This window comes from Strix aluco, chromosome W (genome assembly GCF_031877795.1).
Source record: "Strix aluco isolate bStrAlu1 chromosome W, bStrAlu1.hap1, whole genome shotgun sequence".
NCBI classification, from domain to species: domain Eukaryota; kingdom Metazoa; phylum Chordata; class Aves; order Strigiformes; family Strigidae; genus Strix; species Strix aluco.
Genome location: NC_133970.1, coordinates 5267032 through 5293174, shown reverse-complemented (window position 1 = coordinate 5293174; position 26143 = coordinate 5267032). Strand labels below are relative to the sequence as shown.

The 26143-nt window shown below is 42.2% G+C and overlaps 1 protein-coding gene across 6 annotated transcripts in view; it reads right to left on the bottom strand.

The window, feature by feature from the left end:
* The window catches only part of LOC141917551 (ubiquitin-associated protein 2-like), a 138781-nt gene that overhangs the window by 74724 nt on the left and 37914 nt on the right, over positions 1-26143 (bottom strand). For 5 of the 6 annotated variants that reach the window (XM_074810804.1, XM_074810808.1, XM_074810805.1 and 2 more), the window contains exons 3-6: positions 25702-25779; positions 23942-24052; positions 19908-20061; positions 18056-18133 (exon numbers count right to left, since the gene is read on the bottom strand). In XM_074810804.1, the coding sequence (XP_074666905.1) occupies positions 18056-18133; positions 19908-20061; positions 23942-24052; positions 25702-25779 (421 nt within the window). Of the gene's footprint in view, positions 1-18055; positions 18134-19907; positions 20062-23941; positions 24084-25701; positions 25780-26143 lie in introns of all 6 variants that reach the window. The other variant, XM_074810809.1, reaches the window with a different exon arrangement.

The window sequence follows — 26143 nt, the reverse complement described above, 5'->3', positions numbered from 1 at the left end:
GGAATGTGTTGTATGAATCTATCTGATCATTCAGAATCTGTTTTTAAAAGCATTCAGCAATTGAAGGATGGAGTCAAACGCTTAACAGAAGATGATGGCTTGGACTGGCTGACAAGGATGTTTAAAGGTTGGGGATTATCTGGTTGGTTGATAACATTAGTCAAAACTGTCGGAGTAGTCCTTTTGATTGTAGTGACTGTGCTCTCAACGTTGCCTTGCCTTATAGGCCTTCTGCAAAGGGCCCTGCAGAGGACTGTCGGTGCAATGTTTTTAGCACAGGACCACAGGGGGGTCTGGATCGCTCAAAAACAAAAAGGGGGATTTGTGGCATCGCTGGAGAACAACGGACATGTTGTGAGCGATCCAGACCAAGGGGCCTCACTGTAACAGCAAGCTGCAGCTGTGTTCAAGGACACAAACAAGGCCGAGACGGCCTGAGAAACTACATTCCTGCCCAAGAGATAAAGATGTTGGAATGTCGAAAACAGGGGGTCTACCTGGGGGGAGAGCAGCACGTGGACACCACACCGGGACCAATCATAGAGGGCAGAAGGGTGCGTGAACAAGTAGCTTTAGCCTATTAGCAATAAGATAGCGGCGCGTGAAGCTTGTGATAGAGTATAAATTGCTGTGTAGCCTTTAATAAAGTGGCATCAACTTGATCATACTGATCGTCTAAGTTGTGTCCAAGACTTCCGCATCATCACATAGGTATGTGGGTTGACCTAGGGGACGGACCCAAGGAAGGTGTGCATAAACTGAGGGGGTGGTGAGGAGTGAAATATAGAAAGAAAGAAGACATGAAGAAGTGAAGACGACGGATGCATCCCTGACGAATTCAGATGGGACCAATGCAGGAACCCACACCGGTGATCTCTTTCTCTATTCTCTCTCTCTATCTCTCTTCTTTTGTTTGTTTGCGGTTTTTTTTCCCCTTTTTCCTTATAATCATCAGATAACGCAAAGCATACTGTATTGCTTGCCATAACTCATTATATACTTAGCCAATTATCGTGCATCCAATTAGTACATTGTGGGAAGTTAATAAATGTCTGCATCTGGACTTTAAGACTTATCTCACCATTGTCAATTCCATTGGGGAATTACTAATCTAAGTCACTTGTCTCACTCGTCTGAGTGGGATGTGACACATCTATGTAATAAATTTACTTCCTACAGCTATCAATGCAGCATTAAACACCATTTACTAATGATGCACAACAGGTTTTTGACAAGCTCAGCTACAAGACCAAGTGGGAGCTGTGAACCATAGAAACAGTCAAGCAGAAATATTTTTGAGTGAGGTGGATATTAAATACAGAGAAATCAGTTGGAATAATTAGCATGAAAGAACAAATATATTTTAGAAGAGGAGGTAAGTCTCCCCAGCCTCCCAAGTGCAAAAGTCTGAAAGAATAACCTTAGCATAATAAACAGAAGATGAAGTTTTAGCAAGTGAGGCATATGTAAGACGCCATACCAGCATTGGCACAATAAACTACTGCCTAAAAACAACAATAAAAACCTCTAACAATTTCAGAAAGTGCTAAAAAGAAATCATGTTGTTCACAGAATCATCTAGGTTGGAAAAGACCTTGAAGATCATCCAGTCCAACCATTAACCTACAACTGACAGTTCCCAACTACACCATATCTCTCAGCGCTATGTCAACCCGACTCTTAAACACCTCCAGGGATGGGGACTCCACCACCTCCCTGGGCAGCCCATTCCAACGCCTAACAACCCGTTCTGTAAAGAAATGCTTCCTAATATCCAGTCTAAACCTTCCCTGGCGCAACTTGAGGCCATTACCTCTTGTCCTATCGCTTGTTACTTGGTTAAAGAGGCTCATCCCCAGCTCTCTGCAACCTCCTTTCAGGTAGCTGTAGAGGGCGATGAGGTCTCCCCTCAGCCTCCTCTTCTCCAGACTAAACAACCCCAGTTCCCTCAGCCGCTCCTCGTACGACATGTGCTCCAGACCCTGCACCAGCTTCGTTGCCCTTCTCTGGACACGCTCGAGTCATTCAATGTCCTTTTTGTAGTGAGGGGCCCAAAACTGAACACAGTCATCGAGGTGCGGCCTCACCAGTGCCGAGTACAGGGGTAAGATCACTTCCCTGTCCCTGCTGGCCACGCTATTTCTGATACAAGCCAGGATGCCATTGGCCTTCTTGGCCACCTGGGCACACTGCTGGCTCATGTTCAGCCGGCTGTCAATCAACACCCCCAGGTCCCTCTCTGATTGGCAGCTCTCCAGCCACTCCTCCCCAAGCCTGTAGCGCTGCTGGGGGTTGTTGTGGCCCAAGTGCAGCACCCGGCATTTGGCCTTATTGAAACTCCTCCAGTTGGCCTCAGCCCATCGCTCCAGCCTGTCCAGATCTCTCTGCAGAGCCTCCCTACCCTCGAGCAGATCAACACTCCCACCCAACTTGGTGTCATCTGCAAACTTACTGAGGGTGCACTCGATCCCCTCGTCTAGATCATCAATAAAGATGTTAAACAGGAGTGGCCCCAAAACCGAGCCCTGGGGGACACCACTCGTGACCGGCCGCCAACTGGATTTAACTCCGTTCACCACCACTCTTTGGGCCCGGCCATCCAGCCAGTTTTTTACCCAGCAAAGCGTGTGCCCATCCAAGCCGCGAGTAGTCAGTTTTGCCAGGAGAATGCTGTGGGAAACGGTGTCAAAGCCCTTGCTAAAGTCAAGGTAGACAACATCCACAGCCTTTCCCTCATCCAATAAGCAGGTCGCCCTGTCGTAGAAGGAGATCAGGTTTGTCAAGCAGGACCTGCCTTTCATAAACCCATGCTGACTGGGCCTGATCATCTGGTTGTCCCGCATGTGTTGTATGATGGTACTCAGGATGAGCTGCTCCATCAGCTTCCCAGGCACCGAAGTCAAGCTGACAGGCCTGTAATTTCCCGGATCATCCTTCTGACCCTTCTTATCTCTGGGCGTCACATTGGCCAATTTCCAATCTGTCGGGACCTCCCCGGTCAGCCAGGACTGCTGGTAAATGATGGAGAGTGGCTTGGCGAGCACCCCAGCCAGCTCCTTCAGCACCCTCGGGTGTATCCCACCCGGTCCCATAGACTTGTGTGTGTCTATGTGATGCAGTAGGTCACTGACTGTCTCATCCTGGATTGCGGGGGGGTCGTTCTCCCAGTCTCTGTCTTCTGGCTGAGGAGGCTGGATTCCCTCAATACAACTAGTCTTGTTATTAAAGACTGAGGCAAAGAAGGCATTAAGCACCTCAGCCTTTTCCTCATCACTTGTTACCATGTTTCCTCCTGCATCTAGCAGGGGATGGAGGCTCTCCCTGGTCTTTCTTTTGCTGTTGACATACTTATAGAAACATTTCTTGTTATCCTTGATTGCTGAAGCCAGATTAATTTCCAGCTGGGCTTTCGACCTCCTGATTTCTGCCCTGCATAGCCTCACAGCCTCTTTGTAATCACTGTGAGTGGCTAGCCCCTTCTTCCAAAGGCTGTAAACTCTCCTTTTCTCCCTGAGCTGCAGCCAAAGCTCCCTGTTTAGCCAGGGTGGTCTTCTCTGTCGCTGGCTTCTCTTACAGCACCTGGGGACCACCTGCTCCTGAGCCATTAAGACTTCCTTCTTAAAGAGCGTCCAGACTTCCTGCACCCCTATACTCTGAAGTTCCATGCACAATCTTAGACTACTAGCCAGTAAGGGTTTTTTTATAACAGATCACTTTGAAAGTTAATCCTAAGATTGAAATTCAAAGTGAATTCCCTTAACTTCATAAAGCTGTGTCTATGCTTTCTGTCAAAACTGAAATTAAGTTAAATCAACAAATGCAACGGAAAGCATGCTAATGAAGATAAAAGGAAAGTACTAAACCAGTGAAGTTACAGGAAGCATTAAATTCAAAGCTAGAAAAGACACTTATGTAGAACTAATTCAAAATATGGGACAATGAGTACTCACCACTGAAAGACCACCCTAACTTGCACACAGAATCTCATATATCATGGTCATTAATGCAAGATGCCAGTGGGAAGGGCTGATATTCTCTTTGACACAACCAGATCACTAATATATTCTTAAATTCTCATGCTAAGAAAGTTACTTCTCTCAGCTGCCAAAATTAAAACATGGCCTTAAACCAATTAGAAGGCACAGTCTTCTAACACAGAGAAGTTAGTCATGAAGCAACTATGAATGTCCATCAGGTATTTGAAAACTTTTGATGCTTTTTAACAGTGACTAAAACGTCAGTGAGCAAATGGGGCTTCACACCACAATTCAGAGCAGGGACCCAAATTCTGAGCATGCAATCCCACAGCAGCTTAAACCCATTTAAATCAGAACTACTACAACAGAGATCTTTCTCAGCAGTGATCACAAGCTCTGTTCTCTTTCCTGCACCGTCAGTTTTGCACATACCAGTGAGTGAGCACAAAACCACCATCAGAAAACTAAATTATTAGTTCACTGTTGGATCAGCTCTCCAAACCAGTTCCCTGCTTGCTAAATGCCAGAAATCCAGTCACCTTTACACCAGGATAAGCCACCAAAAAAACCTGTTGCCCCCAGCTACCACACTGCCTGCTCCTTTTTTTCTTTTTTTGGCTTGGTTAGTTTTAAACTTAGATCAATCCTCTGATAAAGTTTGAATGCACCAGGAGACAAACAGGACCAATTCCTCCCAGCAGTAATGCCAGCTTATGCTTGTAACATAAACATTAACACTACTCTAAGAAGATGTGTATATATGGTTTAGATCGAAACGGTCAATATTTACAAAAAGTTTTTTTTTCCCTGTGGTAATTCACAATCAGCACTTCTTCTATCAACGTTTTTATCTACCCACAAAAAGAGAACAAGTAATTTGGCAGTAGCTCATTAAATCTTTTAGTGAGTCTAAAGGAATGGACTTTCTTACAATCAGTTAGCATACAGAGCACAAAAGCAAATGACAGACATCAGGCAAAGAACAAAATTACTGCCCTGCCTCATATAAACCCTCATAACATTTCTTCACACTCCTTTACACTTGGATCTACAAACAGCCGCCTAAAGTATCAAGACAGCATTGCTTACTCATTTCTATTCCAGGAAACCAGGACTAGGGAACTATGCTTAAAGTTGATTCTGATCAACACTCCTGCTACTATCCCTTATCCAACATCATTTTAAACGATGAACTATTTAAAGCATGTTTTTATTTCCTTTAACATTGTAACTCTGTTCAACTGTGTATTGTTGGGGTTTTTTTCCCGCTCTCCAGCACATCTCCCTCAGTTGACTAGGTTCACATTAGCCATCACTTATTCAATTCGCATTTTTCTTTTCTGGAATGAATTCTAGAGAAGTCTACACTTGTACCCAGGCAGGTGGCAAGATTTTCTGTTTCCACTAAAACCCATTGGGAGTTCAAAACACTCATAATCACACAATCAGGTCTTCATTCTGGTACCATCCATGCATGGAAAGAATCATTCATCTCATTCACAACGTTTCTTCCCCCAAAACAAATGTACACTACATGGGAGCATGAGAAAAGCGTGTAGTACCACAACTCAGATGGGACTAGCCCATTAACTTAATAGCCTATTCTGTAGAAAATCCAGTTTGCCGAGTTTGCAGACCTAAATCCTTCCACTGCAACACAGGTGCTTTATTTCAAAACTCAGATTTTCACACTGACAGGTTTAAATCAGATGAAGACACTTTACGGTTAAGAGGCCTAAGAACAGCTGAAAGGAAAAGGAAATACAGACTGGAAGGGCAGGAAACACCCTAGATGTGTGCTTACCTCCAACTACACCACCAAAACAAACACTGAAGTTATATTTAATAATTCAAATCACTTTTGTCTTATTAGTCATCATAAAGCTAGAAGCACTGGATCAGTACATGCAGTATATAAAACTGATCCAGTTTTGGTAGTGTGGAATACCTAGAATACAAACTTTCTAAACTTAGCTTCCTTATGTCTTCATAAGGCTTAAGCTTCCGGCACCTCAGTGTCTACTGGGAGGATGGCTGGCTCTGCATTTCCAGAGCAGAGATCAGGGCTGTTCAGTTACTGTGTAGTCAGAGGTAAGCACCATTATGGTCACAGGCAAAAGACAGACTCATTAAGGGAAGAAAAAGAACATCAATTTAATTCAAACACTAACAAAGCCAACACTTAACAGAGTAGGACAGTGAGAAGTATAACCACATCCTAAAAACACCTTCCCCCCACCCCTCCTTTCTTCCCAGGCTCAGCTTTGCTCCCGATTTCTCACAGGAGACAGTCCTCCACAAACTTTCTCCAACATGAGCCCTTCCCACAGGCCGCAGCTCTTCCTGAGCTGCTCCAGTGTGGGTCCCTCCTGTGGGCTGCAATTCTCCCAGATACAGACTGCTCCAGCAGGGGCTTCCCACAGAGTCCTGGCCTTCTTCAGGCACAGCCACCTGCTCCGGCATGGAGTCCTCCATGGGCTGCAGGCGGGCATCTGCTCCACTGTGGACCTACATGGGCTGCAGGGGAGTCTCTGCTCTGGTGCACCTCCTCCCCCTTCTTTCCACTGACCTCAGTGTTTGCATAGGTGTCACCCTCACAACTCCAACTCCTCCTCCCAGATTCCCCTTCTTAAATATGTTATCACAGAGGTCCAGCCACCATCGCTAAGTGGCTCGGCCTTGGCCAGAGGCAGGGCCAACTTGGAACTGGGGGAGCTTTGAGAAGCTTCTCGCAGGGGGCCACCGCTGTAGCCCCTGCTACCAAACCCCCCCCGCCACACACACAAACCCAACACATGGTTACAGAAGCTCATTTTTTTCAAGGATAGCATAGTTACCTAAAAAACATTAAAAAAAATAAATCAAGAATGCAAGCTGGGATAGAGTCATAGATATTTACAAAAAGGGTAACCTGCTTTGCTTTCTTATACAGCCAGCAGAAAAAACAGAAGTTTGAAAGGCTGCTTGTCAGGCTGATTAAGTCCAAAATTAAAATATCATGTTTTTCCCTTGCATTTTTTTTCCCCTGTTTTGCTAGAACAAAATTTCATGTCGGCATCCACATTTATGGCATGCTCTTGTTGCTCCGAAAAAAACAAAGAGGAAGGGTGAAGTGCTAAGGCTTGGACAATAAGCCCAAGCCAGAGTTGACCTATAGATGAATCCTGTATGTTTTATAATTGACAAGCATTGTATCAATAGGTATTGTACTAAGTTATAACAAACCACCTATTCTGATGTAAAAGGTGGGAGTATTGAAGCCTGAACAACAAGCCCTGAACTGAAACTGCTAACTCCGTATGTAGTCATTAGTGAAATATGCATAGAAGACATAGCTTAAACATCATAAAACATGTCTATCTTGAATGTATCCTTATATTTCTTTATGTGTGAGCAAGATAACAAGGCCACAGAAACAGTTGTCTGGCCTTGTGACCTTGCTCATAAATTAACTAGATAAGCAGGGAAACTCCCTTAGCTTCTCCCTTAAGCCCTGGCCAGGCTCTGGGGGGAACCTAACGTGAGATGAAAACCAGATATTTCCGCTAAAAACAAAGGTGCCAGCTATTCTGGCTTGCTGATTTTTAGGTATATAAGGCTGGGCCCGCTCACAGCGACTTTGGAAGCCTCACCTACGGGTGGACGCACCGCGTAGGATTTCCCACTTGCAGGGACAGGCTCTCCAAATCCTCGCTGTAACCGGGGCTGCCCAGCGACTGCGGATCTGGACGATGGTAACGTATGCAAGTGGTGATGGATCTCTCTTAATCACTATTCTCTCTCAGGTAGTAATGATTTGATGCATGTAGGAGTCTGGGCCGCGCTGGGAGAAAGTTAGTGCAGACAGAAGAATGCAAGGACGAAGACAAGGCCAGCAAAATAAGGCTGGCAAAAACACACAAGATAGCAGATAAGTGAGAAACACCTGTGGTCAGCAAAAGCACACAAGTCTGAGCAAAACAGGGTATGAGATAAGGGAGTTTTGGCAAGTTTTGGGCTTTATGTGCTAATTGCAATTAACCAATGCAAATGCTTGTAGAGGCGCGTGAACAGCGCGTGTAGATGACCTGTAGCCTATTAGAAGATAGATGAGTGCGTGTACGGAACTTAGTAGAGTATAAATGTAACCAGAAAAGGAATAGAAGATAACAACAATAACTATAATAAAAAAGATGGACGACCTGATCATCACATTGGTGTTGCGTCGTTTCTATTCCCGCACGGAGAAATAAGGACCCCGGCTAATGGTGACTCCGACAGATGCATTACCCTGTATTTTCCTATTTGTTTAAGTGCACTATTCTGTCTTTTCTTACTGTATGTTTTCTGTATTATTCTGTTATATTATTTAGTTATTTGTAGTAAAATATGCCTGCTCTTTTCACTCTGGTGTCTGAGTTTAATTGATATCCCTGATCAGCAAAATTGGTGTCAGAAGTGGGATCCGACAAAAATGCCATTATTTGAAGTGATCATTGGATGTTTTAAATTGTATGAAAAGGTACCTATTGAAAAAGGAAAAGAAACTACAAATTCAAGTAAACGAGGGTGGATTTTGTTAACTACATGTAGAAAACAACCCCAGAGTAAAGAGAGGCTGTTGTTGGAGCGCTCCCAGATGGAGCGACAGATATGTGATTTACAGAGTCAAATAGTGATGTTGCAATGCCAGAATAAGTTGTTTGCTGATAAGCTGGACACTTATCAGACAGTGGCGGAGAAATCTGCGGTGCGAGTAGCACAATATAAGTATAGGAAAAGGAGAAACTGTAAGAAAGTGCATGCGGTGATTGCAGAAGCGGGTGTGCAGTGGGATCCTGGTAGAGATCCTAATAGTGGGCAAGCTGTGAGGAAGGATATGATAGAGGATTATACACAGTATGAAGTAAATGATATAATTGAAAGCTTTAAGCAGAGACCGGGGGAATCCTTGCTCTCTTGGATGGTGCGTTTGCAGGGTCAGGGAGTGGCAGGGGTAACCCTAGACGCAGGAGATTCTAAAAGGTTTTTGATTTTAAGTTCAGATTCTTTTGTGCAGGATGCATTTCAAAACAACACTCAGGATATTAATTTGTTAACACTGGCTGCTCTGGGATGTAAATCCAAATATCCTCCAGAGAATGATTGGCTGGCATCTGACTGTCAGTGATATACTTTGCGAGATTGTATACAGCGAATGAAAGAGGAAGGGATGAAAGCAGCTATTTTTGTAGGAGACGCTGACTTTATGATGTGGCATCCTTTGTCGGTCACTATGAGAAACAGAGCGATTAAAACCGTTCCACCGGCATATAAAAATGTAATTATGCCCCTTTGCATTAATGAAATGGGGGATCCCCTCGATGAAGTAACAGAAAAAGTGCAACAGTTACGTGACCTTGAAGAGTGGAGCCCCCGAGGGAGTGCAGGGAATCGAGATACTCGAGACAGCCCTAAAGGCAGTGAAAACAGGATTTCTCGTAAGGAAATGTTTACTGCTTTGTTAGAAGACAGCATGTCTCATGAAAAAATTTATGGTGTTCCAACTAACGAGCCGTGGCGAATATATACACAGAGAGGGCTGAATAAACCTAGCAAGAGAGTGCAGAGTGCTAAAACTAAGGATCCAGGGACAACTCAGCCTATGGTGGCACCCCTTCTCGAACCTCAACGGGACCCTCCATCTGCCCACGGAGGGCCCCCCGTGAGTGGATCACTGGTTCCGGGGGTGAAAGAGGATTGGGCAGCATTTTCTGACTTGTACCCTTTGAAGGAGGCAAGTGAGGTGAATCAATATTATAATCAGCACATATGAATTAATGGCCAAGCTCCAGGGCAGTGGGTGCAAAAGGACCAATGCCCCCATGTAGAGCTTAAAGTATTTTTGTTGTTGTTGTTGTTTGTTTTTTATTGAGAACAACTGGTCCCCACAAACTATAAATACCCTAATTGACACTGGAGCAGAGGCCTCCTTAATATATGGGAATCCCAGGAAGTTTAAAGGACAACATGTAATTATTACAGGTTTGGGAGGAAAATAAATTAAAGCTGTACAAACACAAATAGAAATGAAAATAGGAAACCTCCCAAAACGATTATATTCAGTCATGATTGTCCCCATTCGTGGATATAAAATTGGTATAGACATTCAAAAAAGACTAACGTTAAATCTTTCTGATGGTCAGTATCAATTTGGAGTTAGACCCTGTATTAGTGCCAGACCTGTTACGGTCAGCAAAGTAAAAAATGCCTCCTGAGTAGATCCTGGCTGCAACTAAGTTAGTTACAATGAGGCAATATAGAATTCTGGGAGGACATGAAGAGATATCACAGACAATTAGAGATTTATTAGATGTAGAAGTTTTGAGGTGGCAGTCCGGTGTGGCCTGTCAGGAAGAGTGATGGATCCTAGAGAATGACAGTGGATTTTAGAGAAGTAAACAAACATACTGCACCGCTTGCAGCAGCTGTGCCAGACACCGTCACTTTAATAGAAGAAGTTCAGAAACATCCAGGAACTTGGTACGCTGTAATAGATTTAACTAGTGCAGTTTTTACTATCCCAATTGTAGAAAAGCATTTGCTTTCACAAGGATGGTTGCATAGCCCCACTATCTGTTATAGAATTGTAGCTGAACACTTAGATGAAATACAGCTGCCTCCTCACACACAATTAAGCCACTATATAGATGATATTTTGATTCAAGGAAATGATGAGGAGGAAATACAACAAGTTCTTGAATTAGTGGTAGATCACATGAAACAGAAGGGTTGGGAAATTAACTCTGCAAAAATCCAAGGACCGTCTGAGACAGTGAAGTTTCTGGGAATTCAGTGGCATTGCGGGCATCAAGCCAGCCCCACATGGCCCTGACCACCCCAGAAATCCATCTCATTTTCCAGGACAACCTGTCTTAGTCGAACTCCCTACAGTGGGAGCAGTACTATTGGTATTGGATACCCCAATAAACAAGTATACCTGGAAAGCCAAAGATGCTCATGGAAAGGAGCACAAAATTAATACAAGGTGGATTATCCCATCTTTCTAATTATAACCCACTTCCAGTTCTCAAAATGAACCGAGAAGCTTTTCCTTCCTTTTTCTTGCAGGTAAAACCCCCTGGAAGAAGGTTATCCTGAGTCACGACGGGGGATCCTTATGTGAATTTAAATTTTTGTATAGTGTTGATGTTCATTGTCTTATTAATATTTCTAGGATGTATTGTCTATCATTGCAAAAATTGCTTTGGGTGACTGTTCCCCTCTCCCTTGGTTCTGGGGGAAGCTCCGGCTTCCTAAGTGTTAACCAAGAATGGGAGGAAAACGAATTTGTGGGTTTAGGTCATTCTGTTGCCAGTATTATGAGCAAACAATAGACACCAAATCAGGGGAAGGTCCCTTTGCTAATGGGCCCTGGGCTTTAAAAGGTCATTACTGGGCCCATGAAGGCGAGCTGGAGGTACCAAGGCATAAACCACACATGCACTCTGGGCTGGGGGCATGGAAATCCATTTTCCTGCTGCAAAGGCAGACCCCAGCTCCAGCGAGCCAGACCATCTTCAGCTCCACAATTGACAGCAACAACCAGAATTTTTTCCCTTGTGATATGTATGTGTTAGTCTTATAAGTGTCCATATAAACCATCTTGTAATTGTACTTGTTCATGCAGACAACCACCTTCTCCCCCCAATCCCCAAGGACCGGGAGCACATCCTTAGGCCCAGCCTGGGACACATTTTAGTTAAATATGTTTGGTTAAAATATTGTTAATTGACATTGTTATTGTTACTGTTACCTTTATTATATGTTTGGTTAGGATGTTGTTGACCATTGTCAGTGTTAATATTGTTTTATTTGTTATTTGTAGTGTTATTGCTCATTTACCTTTGTTTAAATCTGGGATAGAAGTTTCTAGGCCCAGATGACACATGCTTAGGATAAAGGGGCGTGAAAAGCGATTTTCCTGCTGCGTATGCTGACCCCAACTTCGGCAGAGGAGGGCAACAGACCGCGTGGACTGCCAGGGCCGCCAACACTCAGTGGTATATTGCCAGAACCACGGAAAAATAATGGATCACATAATGTTTTGGTTTTGTAGAGTTAGTTAATTTTAAGCATGACATGTTTGTTAGAGATGTTGTTAGCTATATGCTTGTTAACGGAAGATATTCGTATTTGTTAAAGATATTGTTAGTTACATGTTTATTAATGGAAAATTTATATATCTGTTAAAGATGTTATTAGTTATATGTTAGCCAGAAATATCGTTAGTTGTCATGTTGCACGCTATTTCTGTCCTTTCTTTCTCTCTCTCTTTATATCTCTATCCTTCGCACCACCACGAGGACAGCAATGTCAAGCCATGGGGCAGTGTGAGAGACTGTATTGCCTCGACATTGCTGCCGCACCACTACCACTACCTGGCCTCAACATCCTGTCGCCGTGAAGGAGTACGCTCTGAAGGAGATGAATTGTCCCCGAAGAAACCACCATATCTGCCTGAAGCCAGAACAACAACATCCTTGGCAGTGCCTGCCAAGCTGCGCTTGCGCACGAGCCAGGTGGAGAAGAAATCAGGGCGAGGAAGGCGTGCGGAAGCTGAAGACGCCACAGGCCGACACCCCTCCTCCAGCACGACCACTGTGAACACCTGGACATGCGCACCTGGAGGAACACGGGGCGGCACGTATGACAATGAGCTCCGTGGAAATGGGGGGACTCTGGAGAAACTGTGGGGACTTGGACAATAAAAAGACTGCGTACTCCTCTCTCAGGGGTCAGAGCTGAGATTTCAGGAGAGACCGAGCCAACAGGACGTCACTGGATTCGTGCTGGTAGTAACTGATTTTGCTGCATCTCTTCTGTTTGCTTGCTTAGGTATTCTGACTTTTTCTTTCTTCTTCCCTCTGTCCTGTCGCTATTATTGCTTGTTACAGGAAATAGAGTTTACAAGGCTGTATGGCATCTAACCTCGTTTGTGTCTTAAGATCACTACTGAGATCGTTTAAGAACCCTCCCTGATATTGGATCGGGACACGCCTGACAAAACATCATCAACTGATGAACGAAAACTAATGTCACTAACCATAGAGATGGTTTGAGAGCCGTGATTCACCTATAGGTCAAAGGACCGAATGAAGTGCTAAGGCTTGGACAATAAGCCCAAGCCAGAGTTGACCTATAGATGAATCCTGTATATTTTATAACTGATAACCATTGTGCTAATAGGTATTATACTAAGTTATAGCAAACCACCTAGTCTGATGTAAAAGGTGGGAATACTGAAGCCTGAGCAACAGGCCCTGAACTGAAACTGCTAACCCAGTATGTAGTCATTAGTGAAATATGCATAGAAGATGTAGCTTAAACACCATAAAACATGTCTATCTTGAATGTATCCTCCTTTGTGTGTGTGAGCAAGATAACAGGGCCACAGAGACAGTTGTCTGGCCCTGTGACCTGGTGTGCGACCTTGCTCATAAATCAACTAGATAAGCTGGGAAACTCCCTTAGCTTCTCCCTTGAGCCCTGGCCAGGCTCTGGGGGAACCTAATGTGAGATGAAAACCAGATATTTCCGCTTAAAACAAAGGTGCCAGCTATTCTGGCTTACTGATTTTTAGGTATATAAGGCTGGGCCCGCTCACAGCGACTTTGGAAGCCTCACCTACGGGTGGACACACCGCGTAGGATTTCCCACTTGCCGGGACAGGCTCTCCAAATCCTCGCTGTAACCGGGGCTGCCCAGCGACTGCGGGTCTGGATGATGGTAACGTATGCAAGTGGTGATGGATCTTTCTTAATCACTATTCTCTCTCTCAGGTAGTAATGATTTGATGCATTACCCTGTATTTTCCTATTTGTTTAAGCGCACTACTTTGTCTTTTCTTACTGTATGTTTTCTATATTATTCTGTTATATTATTTAGTTATTTCTAGTAAAATACGCCTGCTCTTTTCACTCTGGTGTCTGAGTTTAATTGATATCCCTAATCAGCAAAACAAAGGAAATCACAGAACAGATGTAAAAGCAACAAATCCATTTTCACTCTGCAAACCAGGAGAATTGCTACACATGAATCTGTAAGAATTTCTATGCTGAATCAAGTCCAAAAGTTGATCTACCTGCTATCCCATTATCAGCTATGGTCAATTAGATATCTAGGGAAGAGTACAAAGAACTTAAACCACAGTGCAGTTTCTCTGGACACTCTCCCCGTCTTCAACCATTTGTAGCTCAAACTTCCTCAGCCAAAGATAATTTACATACATCAAAACCCTCAGTGATTTTTCCTTTTCTTGCTGTGGTTCTTTTTTAAGGATGTAATTGTCAAGTCTCTGTGTGTGTAAATTTTCAGCACCCACATCATCTTATTGAAAGGAGTTCCTCAGGTTAACTACATGTATGAAGAACCACCTCCGTAAGTTCATTTTGAACCTGCAACCTACCGATTTCATTTAATATTCCCTCATTTGCATACTTGGGAGTGATCAATTGATTTCCTCACAGAACCTTCTCTGCAGAAATTTTACAGATCTCTACTATACACCCCCTCAGCCCTCTCTCACAGCCAGATAAGTCCTAGTCTGCTTATTTCTTGCACCCCATAAATGCAGTCTTCCCAGAACCTTCAAAAGCCTTTTCTAAGCTCTACCGCATCCTTTTCAACATGGAGTAGAGGACAGTGGGAGAACCAGACCTTCACTTAAAATTGAAGACCCGAGAACAATACAAAACAGCAGCATTAAAAAAAAAAAAAATTGCGCCTGTAAAGTTTGTCAATTTGTATATAACACTGCAGCTGATTAAACACAAATGAGGTAACATTTCTAGATCTGACAATCCTAAAGACATAACCATCTTCCTCCATAATTCCTTCACGAGACTCCATTCCAGAAAGTTATAAATCCTTGCAATACTGACACCTAAGCATAATCATTTTGATGCAATTACTATTCATCACCATTATAGTATTTTTTATATCTAAATTAAGCTCCTTCAAGAAATTCAGGTCTGAAAAGACAGATGGGAAGGCCATCTTAAAAAAAAAGAAATTCCTTGACTCCTTTCCATGCCAAAGTTTACACCCTCAGTTTAGCAAGCTAAGATTAAGGGCAGAGAAATTTCAACTAGCATGTGTCCTGAAACACATCTTGTGATGCATTTTTGCTTTCTGTTAATCAGTCAATAACACATATCTACTTCAAATTCCTGATCTCCTGCATACCAGCAACCAGTGGTGTTTGTATACTGTATACCTACTACCCCATAAAGCTGCAAGGAACATCACACAGTCGTTAACAGAAGATCTACTGCACAAGGAAGCTAGTGCCTACACCACCAATGTTGAAATATTCGGTATCAGGTGTTTCCCCCCCTCAGTAAACAGCAGATCATCACCCCAGTATCAATCCCATTTCTACTATTTTCAGTGCATACCATTTCTTAAAATTAGGTTGTTCTACAGTGAAGCAGTAATACGATGGCCCAGCAAATCTTCCCCTAGAAAGCAGACAGTAAAATAGCCTGAGAAGGTAGCTTAAAATAGAGAGACAGTGGGTTGCTCAGATATTAGCTGACCCCTAATTTTGTATCCAATGCCTAGATTCCTACACACACCCCCTCTGCATGAAACATTTCTAAAAAGGGTTCTGTGGTGATTACCAGCAATCTATTTACTTTCAGCTGAAGTGCTTTATCCCATATTTGACTATTCTGTGTAACAGAAAAGAAAGACTAATGAATGAAATGGCAGGAAGCTTTTTTATTATTATTTCTACTAATATCCAAAGAAAGAAGGTCATGCATCCCTGAAATACTGAGAAGTGAATTAAACAGCTTTATACAACTCCCTGCAGATATCAAGGGCTTGCATTATAAAATTAAATTAGGTATTTCCTGCCACACACACTTATAATATAACAATCCTGAAGTCATTCAAGGGTTTATCACAGATGGTTGAGAACACTTCTTTAAGATACCTTGCTCACGTGAATGTACAGTCTAAAGTATCTGATAGAGAGATACAGTAATACTATGTACACTAAGACAGTGAACAGTAACTGGTTGAAGTTGTTCCTATTTCTTCAAATACGCCAGTTTGATCTGATGATTAAGTGATCTGGCTTGAGACATGATATTCATCTATAGAGCTACAGTGTTGACAACAGAAGTAGTGTATTGTTCATAATGTTACAAAGCAAAAAATAGACTGTATTTGAAATTAACATGCTCTCCAGCCACTCCTCCCCAAGCCTGTAGCGCTGCTGGGGGTTGTTGTGGCCCAAGTGCAGCACCCGGCATTTGGCCTTATTGAAACTCCTCCAGTTGGCCTCAGCCCATCGCTCCAGCCTGTCCAGGTCTCTCTGCAGAGCCTCCCTACCCTCGAGCAGATCAACACTCCCACCCAACTTGGTGTCGTCTGCAAACTTACTGAGGGTGCACTCGTTCCCCTCGTCTAGATCATCAATAAAGATGTTAAACAGGAGTGGCCCCAAAACCGAGCCCTGGGGGACACCACTCGTGACCGGCCGCCAACTGGATTTAACTCCATTCACCACCACTCTTTGGGCCCGGCCAGCCAGCCAGTTTTTTACCCAGCAAAGCGTGTGCCCATCCAAGCCACGAGCAGCCAGTTTCTCCAGGAGAATGCTGTGGGAAACGGTGTCAAAGGCCTTGCTAAAGTCAAGGTAAACAACATCCACAGCCTTTCCCTCATCCAATAAGCAGGTCGCCCTGTCGTAGAAGGAGATCAGGTTTGCCAAGCAGGACCTGCCTTTCATAAACCCATGCTGACTGGGCCTGATCATCTGGTTGTCCCGCATGTGTTGTATGATGGTACTCAGGATGAGCTGCTCCATCAGCTTCCCAGGCACCGAAGTCAAGCTGACAGGCCTGTAATTTCCCGGATCATCCTTCTGACCCTTCTTATCTCTGGGCGTCACATTGGCCAATTTCCAATCTGTCGGGACCTCCCCGGTCAGCCAGGACTGCTGGTAAATGATGGAGAGTGGCTTGGCGAGCACCCCAGCCAGCTCCTTCAGCACCCTCGGGTGTATCCCACCCGGTCCCATAGACTTGTGTGTGTCTATGTGATGCAGTAGGTCACTGACTGTCTCCTCCTGGATTGCGGGGGGGTCGTTCTCCCAGTCTCTGTCTTCTGGCTGAGGAGGCTGGATTCCCTCAGTACAACTAGTCTTGTTATTAAAGACCGAGGCAAAGAAGGCATTAAGCACCTCAGCCTTTTCCTCATCACTTGTTACCATGTTTCCTCCTGCATCTAGCAGGGGATGGAGGCTCTCCCTGGTCTTTCTTTTGCTGTTGACATACTTATAGAAACATTTCTTGTTGTCCTTGATTGCTGAAGCCAGATTAATTTCCAGCTGGGCTTTAGACCTCCTGATTTCCACCCTGCATAGCCTCACAGCCTCTTTGTAATCACTGTGAGTGGCTAGCCCCTTCTTCCAAAGGCCGTAAACTCTCCTTTTCTCCCTGAGCTGCAGCCAAAGCTCCCTGTGCTGCAGCCAAAGCTCCCTGTTCAGCCAGGGTGGTCTTCTCTGTTGCCGGCTTCTCTTACAGCACCTGGGGACTGCCTGTTCCTGAGCCATTAACACTTCCTTCTTAAAGAGCACCCAGCCTTCCTGGACCCCTATACCCTTCAGGATCATCTCCCAAGGGACCCTGTCAAGCAGGTGCCTAAGCAAGACAAAGTCAGCCCTTTGGAAGTCCAGGATGTCAGTTCTGCTTCCCCCTCTCCTGGCCTCCCTAAGAATAGAGAACTCTATTAGTTCATGATCGCTGTGCCCTAGTCGGCCTCCAACCACCACATCATCCACCAGTCCTTCTCTGTTCACAAAGAGGAGGTGGAGGAGGAAATTACCATAAAGGTGACTTGTGTCAATTCTTTTAAGTTTTCTGAGACCAAGACATGACAAGGGGTAAGGGAGGGGGATGTACCTAAATTAAAGGTGACTGAAGTGTTTATGGAATGAAAGGATAACCAGCAAATGCTTAAAAAGAAGCGTTTAAAGACATAAATGGGAGAGTTCCAGTTCAGGACATGAAATCACTGCCAGCCCCACACCAATGCCACCATCTCACCTCTCCCACGGCCACGTTTCCCACGGTCTGAAGGCTTGTCTCCTTGATTGTTGTCCACCCCATTCTCTTCAGATCTAACTGTGGAGAGAGGACAGCTTAAGAGAAGCTTTAGAGACTTATACATGAGACAATATAGCCATCTGCTTAACCTGAACTCCAAAAGAAAAGGCAAGATTTTCAAGTGGGCTGGTCAACAGATCTCAATCACCCCTCTTCTTTGGGGACCTAACTACAAGCAAGTTATATTTACTTTGCACTGGACAATTAGGAAGCAAAATATCTAATAAGAGGGAAATGTCCCTCAGCAGACACACTTCTGTTTTTTGGTGGAAAAAAAACCCCAAACAAACAAAAAACCAGTAGTGTTTTGCAGCCTACACTATTAAATTAATTATGGCCTCACCTCTTTAACGAGGTAGGAAATAAAGATGCCTCATACCATGCTTCCTTGATAATGCACTGGTAGCAACAGTGAAATAATAAGGGATAAGCAAGAACACCAACTCTTCTCCTGTCTGCCCATACCACATCCCTGTACAACCAGGGAAACTTAAAAGAACTCTCCTCTGTATTTAAATCAGAGGGATGACAACTGGGTGAAGGTGAGGCATTAGAAAAGCACTGCAACATAACTATTTTGTGGAAAACTCCTGAGGAGGTACTCTGAAAGATGGCTGTCGCCTTGAAGAAAAAAAAAAAAAAAAAGACTGGCTGCTTAAAACACTGCTGAGATTTTGTACTGCACAACTTTTCCTAATGGCAGCAACAAAATCATTAATGCTTGGACTGGAAAGCTCGGAAGAGAATATCAAGATTTGGTAACCATCTGAAAAATCTTTAATTCCACTTTACAAAAAGAGACAAGCAGCATCTGGCTCTAGCAAAAATTTTGCCCCTCCCTTTCATTTTGATGGATCCAATTTCAATTTGTTCTATGCATAGCTGCAAGTTTTATTAATATTTTTTCCTATCTTGACGTTACTCTCTTCTACAAAGATTCACAATGTCTACACTGGCACAATATTTGAATATATTGCAATAACACATTAGAAGAGTTGGCTAATACTGTAAATACTTTTTCTGATTTAAGTGAAAAGCTAAACATTTTTTTCACTCCAGCTTCTCTGCTCATCTGTCAGTGTTGTATATGTCCCTTACAGATGACGTATACAGCTTTGATACTTCTGATAAAACTTTGAAAAAAGCAACGTGAATCCAATGGTGATCTAATATGATGCTACCTAACTTGGAAACATCAGTTTGCTTTTGCACAATGTATTATTGCACCTGTATAAACTGTAGCGAATTTTTAAATGTTTCAGCTCACAAAGAATTTTCTCTGTTGTAAAAACTCACCTTTGGTTGGCCTATGTGTGTAATATATGCTACAGATTTATAGTGATCCCAATCTTTTAATTCCCCCTATGAGAAGATGAGAACATCTTCAGGTTCTCCCACTCCTAAAAGAAGATGGAGTCAAAGCTGGATAATTTTTTCATCAAAAGAAACAAAAAAGTCTATCAGCTGTGCAGCAACATACTTCCAGTCAAACAGTCTTACAAAGACTCAGTTCTAAAACTTACATAAAGAACAGCAATTTGTACAAGATCAATTAGTGAAAAAAGGTCAGAAATTCAAATTAATTTGAGTGTCTCTGAACAAGCACAGACCATCCCAAAACCAAGTCACATAGACAGATCAAGCATACCTGTCGCACCAACAAGTTATGATCCCTTCAGCACTGAGCTATAGCTCAGATGGACTTTACTCCATTAAGCAGTCACTCTCAACTCAGCCAGTTTCAGGTGCAAGAAAAGTGTCTGAATCTTTAAAAAAGAACCCCTATACATACACTCTCGGCCATGGCTGCCTCCTCTTCCCCGTCTGTTGGAACTTCCCCGTCTGCGACTCACTTCTCTGTCCCCTCGTTTTTCTCTGTTCTCTTTGTTTTCTGAACTTTCCTTTCCAAGGCTTTTCTTCTTTCCCCCTACAGTCTCCCAAGAGGTCTATTTGGGTAGAATAGAATTAGATACAAAAGTCAAAAAGGAAGAAACAGCTCTCAATGCATATTTCCACCTCACACCCCTCCAGTTCATGGAAAAAACCCCAGGTATTTTCATAACATCACATATGTAATACCTTGCAAACTACACTGATACAAATGGAAATACAGCCTGTATTTTTGGGAAGAGATAAGAAAGAAACAAGTTTTAGAAGTTGGATTTTCTTATGGAATGTGAAAATCCCAAATATTTCTGGCTATAATAGAGTTTTACTAATTCAAGGAAGCCTAGATACAACCACAACACAGAAAATCTGCAAAGCAAGCAACAGTTTCCCTCTTAACTACCTCCATAAATCTAGCAAGAGAGCATGCACAGAGCTTTTTCTCCCAAGGAAATGAAAAAATGTTTATAAGCATCATTGAACAAGAGACTGCTGAGAATAGGTACGTGGCCTAAGGGAGGAAAAAAAGGAAAAAAGAAAAACCATTATCCACACATACTAGAATTCAAGCACCAAGAGACAGAATGGCAGAACAACTTGGAAAAACTGGGGCCATGATAAGCCAGACCATCCACTCTTAACAGCTACAGCTCATCACACAGAGCAAAATACAGGAAAAACTATGTCTAAACAAGACAAGGGACCAAGGTCCAAACATCAGGCTTCAGCTTTAATATTAAACTCCATCTTTAAAATAAATTCAGGGATATCAGCTCTACAGTAGTTGAAAATAAAATGACTAAAACACTTGCTAAGAATAGCACAGCAACTCATATATTATGCAATTGCATGATTAGTCTACTGAGCTGTAGTTTCAAAGCAAAGAATAAGAAAGGTATTATTCGCAAACTATTAAGATGGCAGATGAGTTTATATATACGTCCCCATCTCTAGGAGCTTATAGTCTACGTTAGGTATTTAAGCAGAAAATGCATATGCAAATAAGGTGCCATCAACTTTGAAGCACTACATAAAGCCGTGACCTCTGACAGGCACCTGCATCAAACAAAAAAGGTTGGCTATCAGTAATTTTAGGTCCTGTCCTATCTCTTCTCAATTCAGACAAAAGCAACTCAGAAGCCTTCACGAGGTAGGCAATGACCAGCTAGTCCAAGCTGCCTAGAATTGAAAAAAGTAATGGTATCGACAAAGTATAAACTCAATGTTTGTCTCCTTTGAGAGAATAAGTACTAATAGAATGGTTACTCTCTAATTTTTTGACATGGTATAGGCAAGAAAGAAGGCTGAAATCATTTTTCAATTTCATCTCCAGTACAGAAGACTACACCACCATAAGCCAACTTAGGTGAAGCGCAGACAGCACGGATTAGAAGTACAAAACTACATGTTTGAGCAACACCATGTTATTTGTGCAACAGAAAACTGTTTCCTCCATTAACTATCATATGGCTTCACCTGCTGTAGCCTGTATAACTGCATTACACACTAAAACACTCTTAGAGCTTTAGAGACACTTCACAGGAAAAAAAAACAAACACTGCACTGACAACTGAAGAACCAAGTCTATATAGTTCAGAATGCACTACTATTTCACTGATGGGCATGGTGCCAAAAGATCTTTGACCATTTTAAGAAATACCCAAAACTGGATGATCTTGCAAAGCTTAAGAGGAAGCAGCTTCTCCTTACTAAGGTTTTACATGACTTGGGAAGGATCAGTAAAAGGATGACTATGAAAGCATCAGATCCATGCTTTCCCACAATATAATTCTGAGGAAAGCCTTCAGAAGTTGGGCATGTCCTTTAAGATAGATGATGCTACCTCTGGGCATGAGAATCCATCACAGACTATCAAAGCTGCCTGTGTAAGGAAGCTAACTGATTACAATTTCAGCTGAGGATGCCCGAGGCAACCCAAATGACAGTTATGGGCCTGACCTACAAAAATATGTAACAGAAGCCTTCTTGCTGGCCTGATCTTAGATGGAAAGAATAAGAATCTGAAAGGTCCCCTTTGTTATATCTTCAAAGGTTTAGGAAATAAAACATGGTTGGGCATAAAATGGATCTTATGCCTGTAGGAAGTTAAATGAACAGAAGTCTTGGGCAAAGAAACATGCCCTTCTCTACTCTCATCTACAAGCCTCTGTCTATCCAAAGCCAGACTGCCACAACTGTTGCAAGTGAAAAGTCTTCATAAAGACTAACAGTCATACAGCATAAAGCCTTAAAGATCACAGCATTAAAAAAAAAAAGACAAAACTGGCAGAGTACCAAAGAAATTATAAATAGACATTCTAGCTATCACTCCTTACTATTCTAATTCCTCAAATTGGATAGACACATCTTCTTCCAAATGAGGTAAAAAAACTTCTAGTGCATCAAAGCAGAGTGAAACTAGAAAAAGAGATTCCCAAATCTGCATTCAGAACTAGTACCACCTCTGCTTCCAACTTTACATCAAATCCACAGTTAAACTGTTCTGGAGTATAATGGCCTTAAAACAAACCCTTCAAGTTGGAGGCCCACAAACTTCCATAAAGAAGAATAAATTTCTTCACGCTCTGATGAGGGCTCCTTCCAATTAACACTCCTTCTTCCTTGAGCCCTTTAAGTTCTCTGTATTTATTTCCGAGTTGCATTTTGTCTACAGAGAGCAGTGGGTTCAGAGGGACTTGTCAAGAGCAGAACATACGGATATGTTGCTTCTAACTGATAAATGAGTTCAGAAAGTTTCTTCCACGTCATGATGACTTATAACAATTTGCTAAAGTAAGAAAGCATTTAACATTCTCTATCAACCAGAAAACTATTTTTAACTAGAAAATGGAAAATATAAGAGAATGTACAAGAAGTACAAGAGAACCAGCACATTACCAAGACAGATTTAATCAAGGTGAGATGCTCTCTTCCACTTCCAACTTGCCAGCTTGCTCAATATTATATACTTCTATGTTTTAGATGACCTCAACTCTTATAAATGAAAGGGGGATTGAAAAGAAAGTCTCCTCGAGTCAGAACGGTACATGTCCTAGATTTATTAAGGAAACTCACCCCTTACCCCTTATTAACAATAAGCCAGACTATACATCCTGACAAGTCACAGGAAATACTGAATGTTCAGCATTAAGAAAGGAAGTCCAGGTTTCTTTCCCAATTTAGATGAGATGGAATCTAGTTTACTGCCTCAGATAAACTGTAAGAAGTCCCTCCAGCAAAAACTTCAACCACAGCAAGACATGTTTTCCTGATATCTCCTGGTATAAAAAATTGTTCTGTGCAACATTATAAGCAACATTATTTGTTGTTATATACACATTGTTTAGTCTCCTCTTTTTGTTTTTCAATAAAGTCATGCAAATGAGTAACACCGTGAACACCACAATGAAAGGAGCAACTACTTGCTGTATCCTCTTCTGCCATTAGTAGCGTTGTCAATGTAACTTTCAGATGTGGAAACCTCCTCCAACTTCAATATTAAACTTAATTTCATTAATTCAATTACTATAATTAATTCAATATTAAACTTAAAATATCTGCCTGCCCTTTAGGTTTATAAAGATAGTCCTTTGTGGCAAACACTCAGACTCAGGTCGCAGGGTTGTGGAGGTACTACAGAGTAACTACAAAGATTATAGCAAAAAACAGACCTGTGTCTGACAGCATCGAGCTCTGCTGCAGTTAAAATTGCTGCATATAAATGAAAGCCAGAGGACTCTGCAAGAGACCAGCTGAACACCCACAACATTTTCAAGGTTCAACCTACTCTAAGGTATGCATGCAGTAGAGAAGCTGCCCCGGTCTCCCTGTCCTTCAAAAGAATTTGAATGGAGACATGGAAATCAAAAGCTTCTGAAATATGACTTTCTCAATCACTTCTAAGTAGAAAGGCGCAGCAAATGGAAAGTAAAACCTTACCGTGTCTGAACTTCCTTCCAGCAGTATGTTGATTGCTCTGTTCACATCCCCATTACAATCATGTAGTGCCACTATGCACTCATCCTGGTTTTTCCCCGTCACTTCCATAAGCTGGCAGTAAGAGTCAGACATATTAAAATATCTAAATTACCATCATAAGAAAATAAGAGTTAGTACCACCACAGATTACAAGAAAGTGCATAGCTACTGTATCAGAGCAAACTAAAATCGTAAATAAAGGTATCTGCATTTTACATATCTGTTTAGGATTCAGACAAAAACCAGGATGAAACAAATTAAATGGCAATCAAGAAAGCACTCCTTCACTTTTTTTTTCCTTTAACTTTATGCTTGCAGCAAATGCTGTCACCCCAGAGACAACAATATATGAGGGTAAAGATCTAAAAGACCAGGGTAGCTCCAGTATCATCCTCTCTCCCTCCCCACCAAACATCCCCCTCTCTATTCCACTGTGTGAGAACAGACATAAGGTAAGCCATGGCAGAGAACAGATCCATCTGGAAAAACATCTAGACTAAGAAAAAGATTATTTTTCAGCCAGATCAGCTCCCTTGATCCATTTCAGCATAAGGCCACACAAAAGCATAAGCAATGGCTGCTTAAGGAGACCTAGTACTGAATTATGCTCTGTGGACCTGCAGTGCACATCCTGAGGAATGTGGGATGGAAAGAATCAGTCTGTCATGGGACATTCAGTAACTTCACCCAAAGAAAAAAACCTACATGAGCTAGAAATATATTGCACAATGTAAAATACTGGAAATTTCCTAAGCAGAACTTAATTCTTATCCTTCCCACCAGCAGAGCTACAGGCACAATTGATGAGGGTCCTTTGATTTCAGGAAGTACAACACTTCACTTCTGGCATATCAACAGAACAAATTTATAACAAGAACGACAAAAAGCACTTAATGCTTCAGGGGACGTTTTACAAAGGAAAAGAAATCAAGAAATCTGCTCCTCTGCTGCATAAATGTATTCACGCTAATTCTTCTCTCCTTCTGGGTGTACTCCTAGGTTCTTTGTGAGCTGTGATGGGTTCACTAGGACAAAATCACTGATACCCAAAGCAGAACAGGGACCTTGATTCTCAGAACCGCTTGAATTAATGATCTCTGATATAATTTGGTAATGGAAGCTTGAGCATCTACACCCAAAACTCAGCATGGTAGAGGAAATGGTGTGAGATTTCATTTTCACAGTGTAATTCTATCATTTTTAATGCATATACAGATCTGGGAGATCAATTTTTATTTCTTTTTAAATAACACTTAAATTCACCTTTAACCTATGATTAGACTTTTACTTTTCCTGAAAAAAATCCAAGATATTAGCAAAATCAGTTTACACGGGTAACATTTTTCCCATGTGTGTACATGTGGACAAGCTAAATGCACTCTTTATTCTGATGATCATTAAGCATCAGGACCATACTAGAAATATATAGTCTGGAAGAGACATCAGCACAGATGAGTTTTGGCATAAAGGCTTGTCTACAAAGGAAAATACACTGGTGTAAGTATACAGCCAGAGGTATATTATCACACAATTTCTTGTAAACAAACTTTACAGTGCAATAAGAGCACTTTTTACTAGTTGTCCACAACACTAGTTAAACTTACATCCTTCTGAAAAAGGTTTCATCCAAGTCAGAAACATATGCTCTAGCTCCAAAATGTAAGCCAGCTTTGGAGCACCCTATTTTAGGGCATAAAATCTCTGTACCATAAGAAACATACTTGTTTCACTTTATCTTCAAAATCTGCATCATTCTTATCGTAGATCATCTGAGCAAGGCGAATCTGTTCTGCTGTTGCCTGAAAAACGCAAACATCCAATAAATTACACAAAAGGTAACAACATATTTTTAAAAGTATCTCCTAGTGTCACTATACTTTTTTCCTCCAGATTCTCAAAAAGAACATGCACAATGAGCACAGAGGTGCTATGGGGAAGGGATTAACATCTCCTCTATGTCCATTTTATAGTTAAAAAGTTAGCTGGGACAGGAGCAATTTCAACATGTTCTAACGTTTTTGAACCACAGTTAAAGGTCACCACACAGACAAGACATCCATATAATAAAACAGAATTTACCACAGAAGCCTATTATTTTTATTTAGTATCTACCACTCCAGAGCTAGAGTTTTATCATAACAAACTGGCAACAGTATTTCTAAA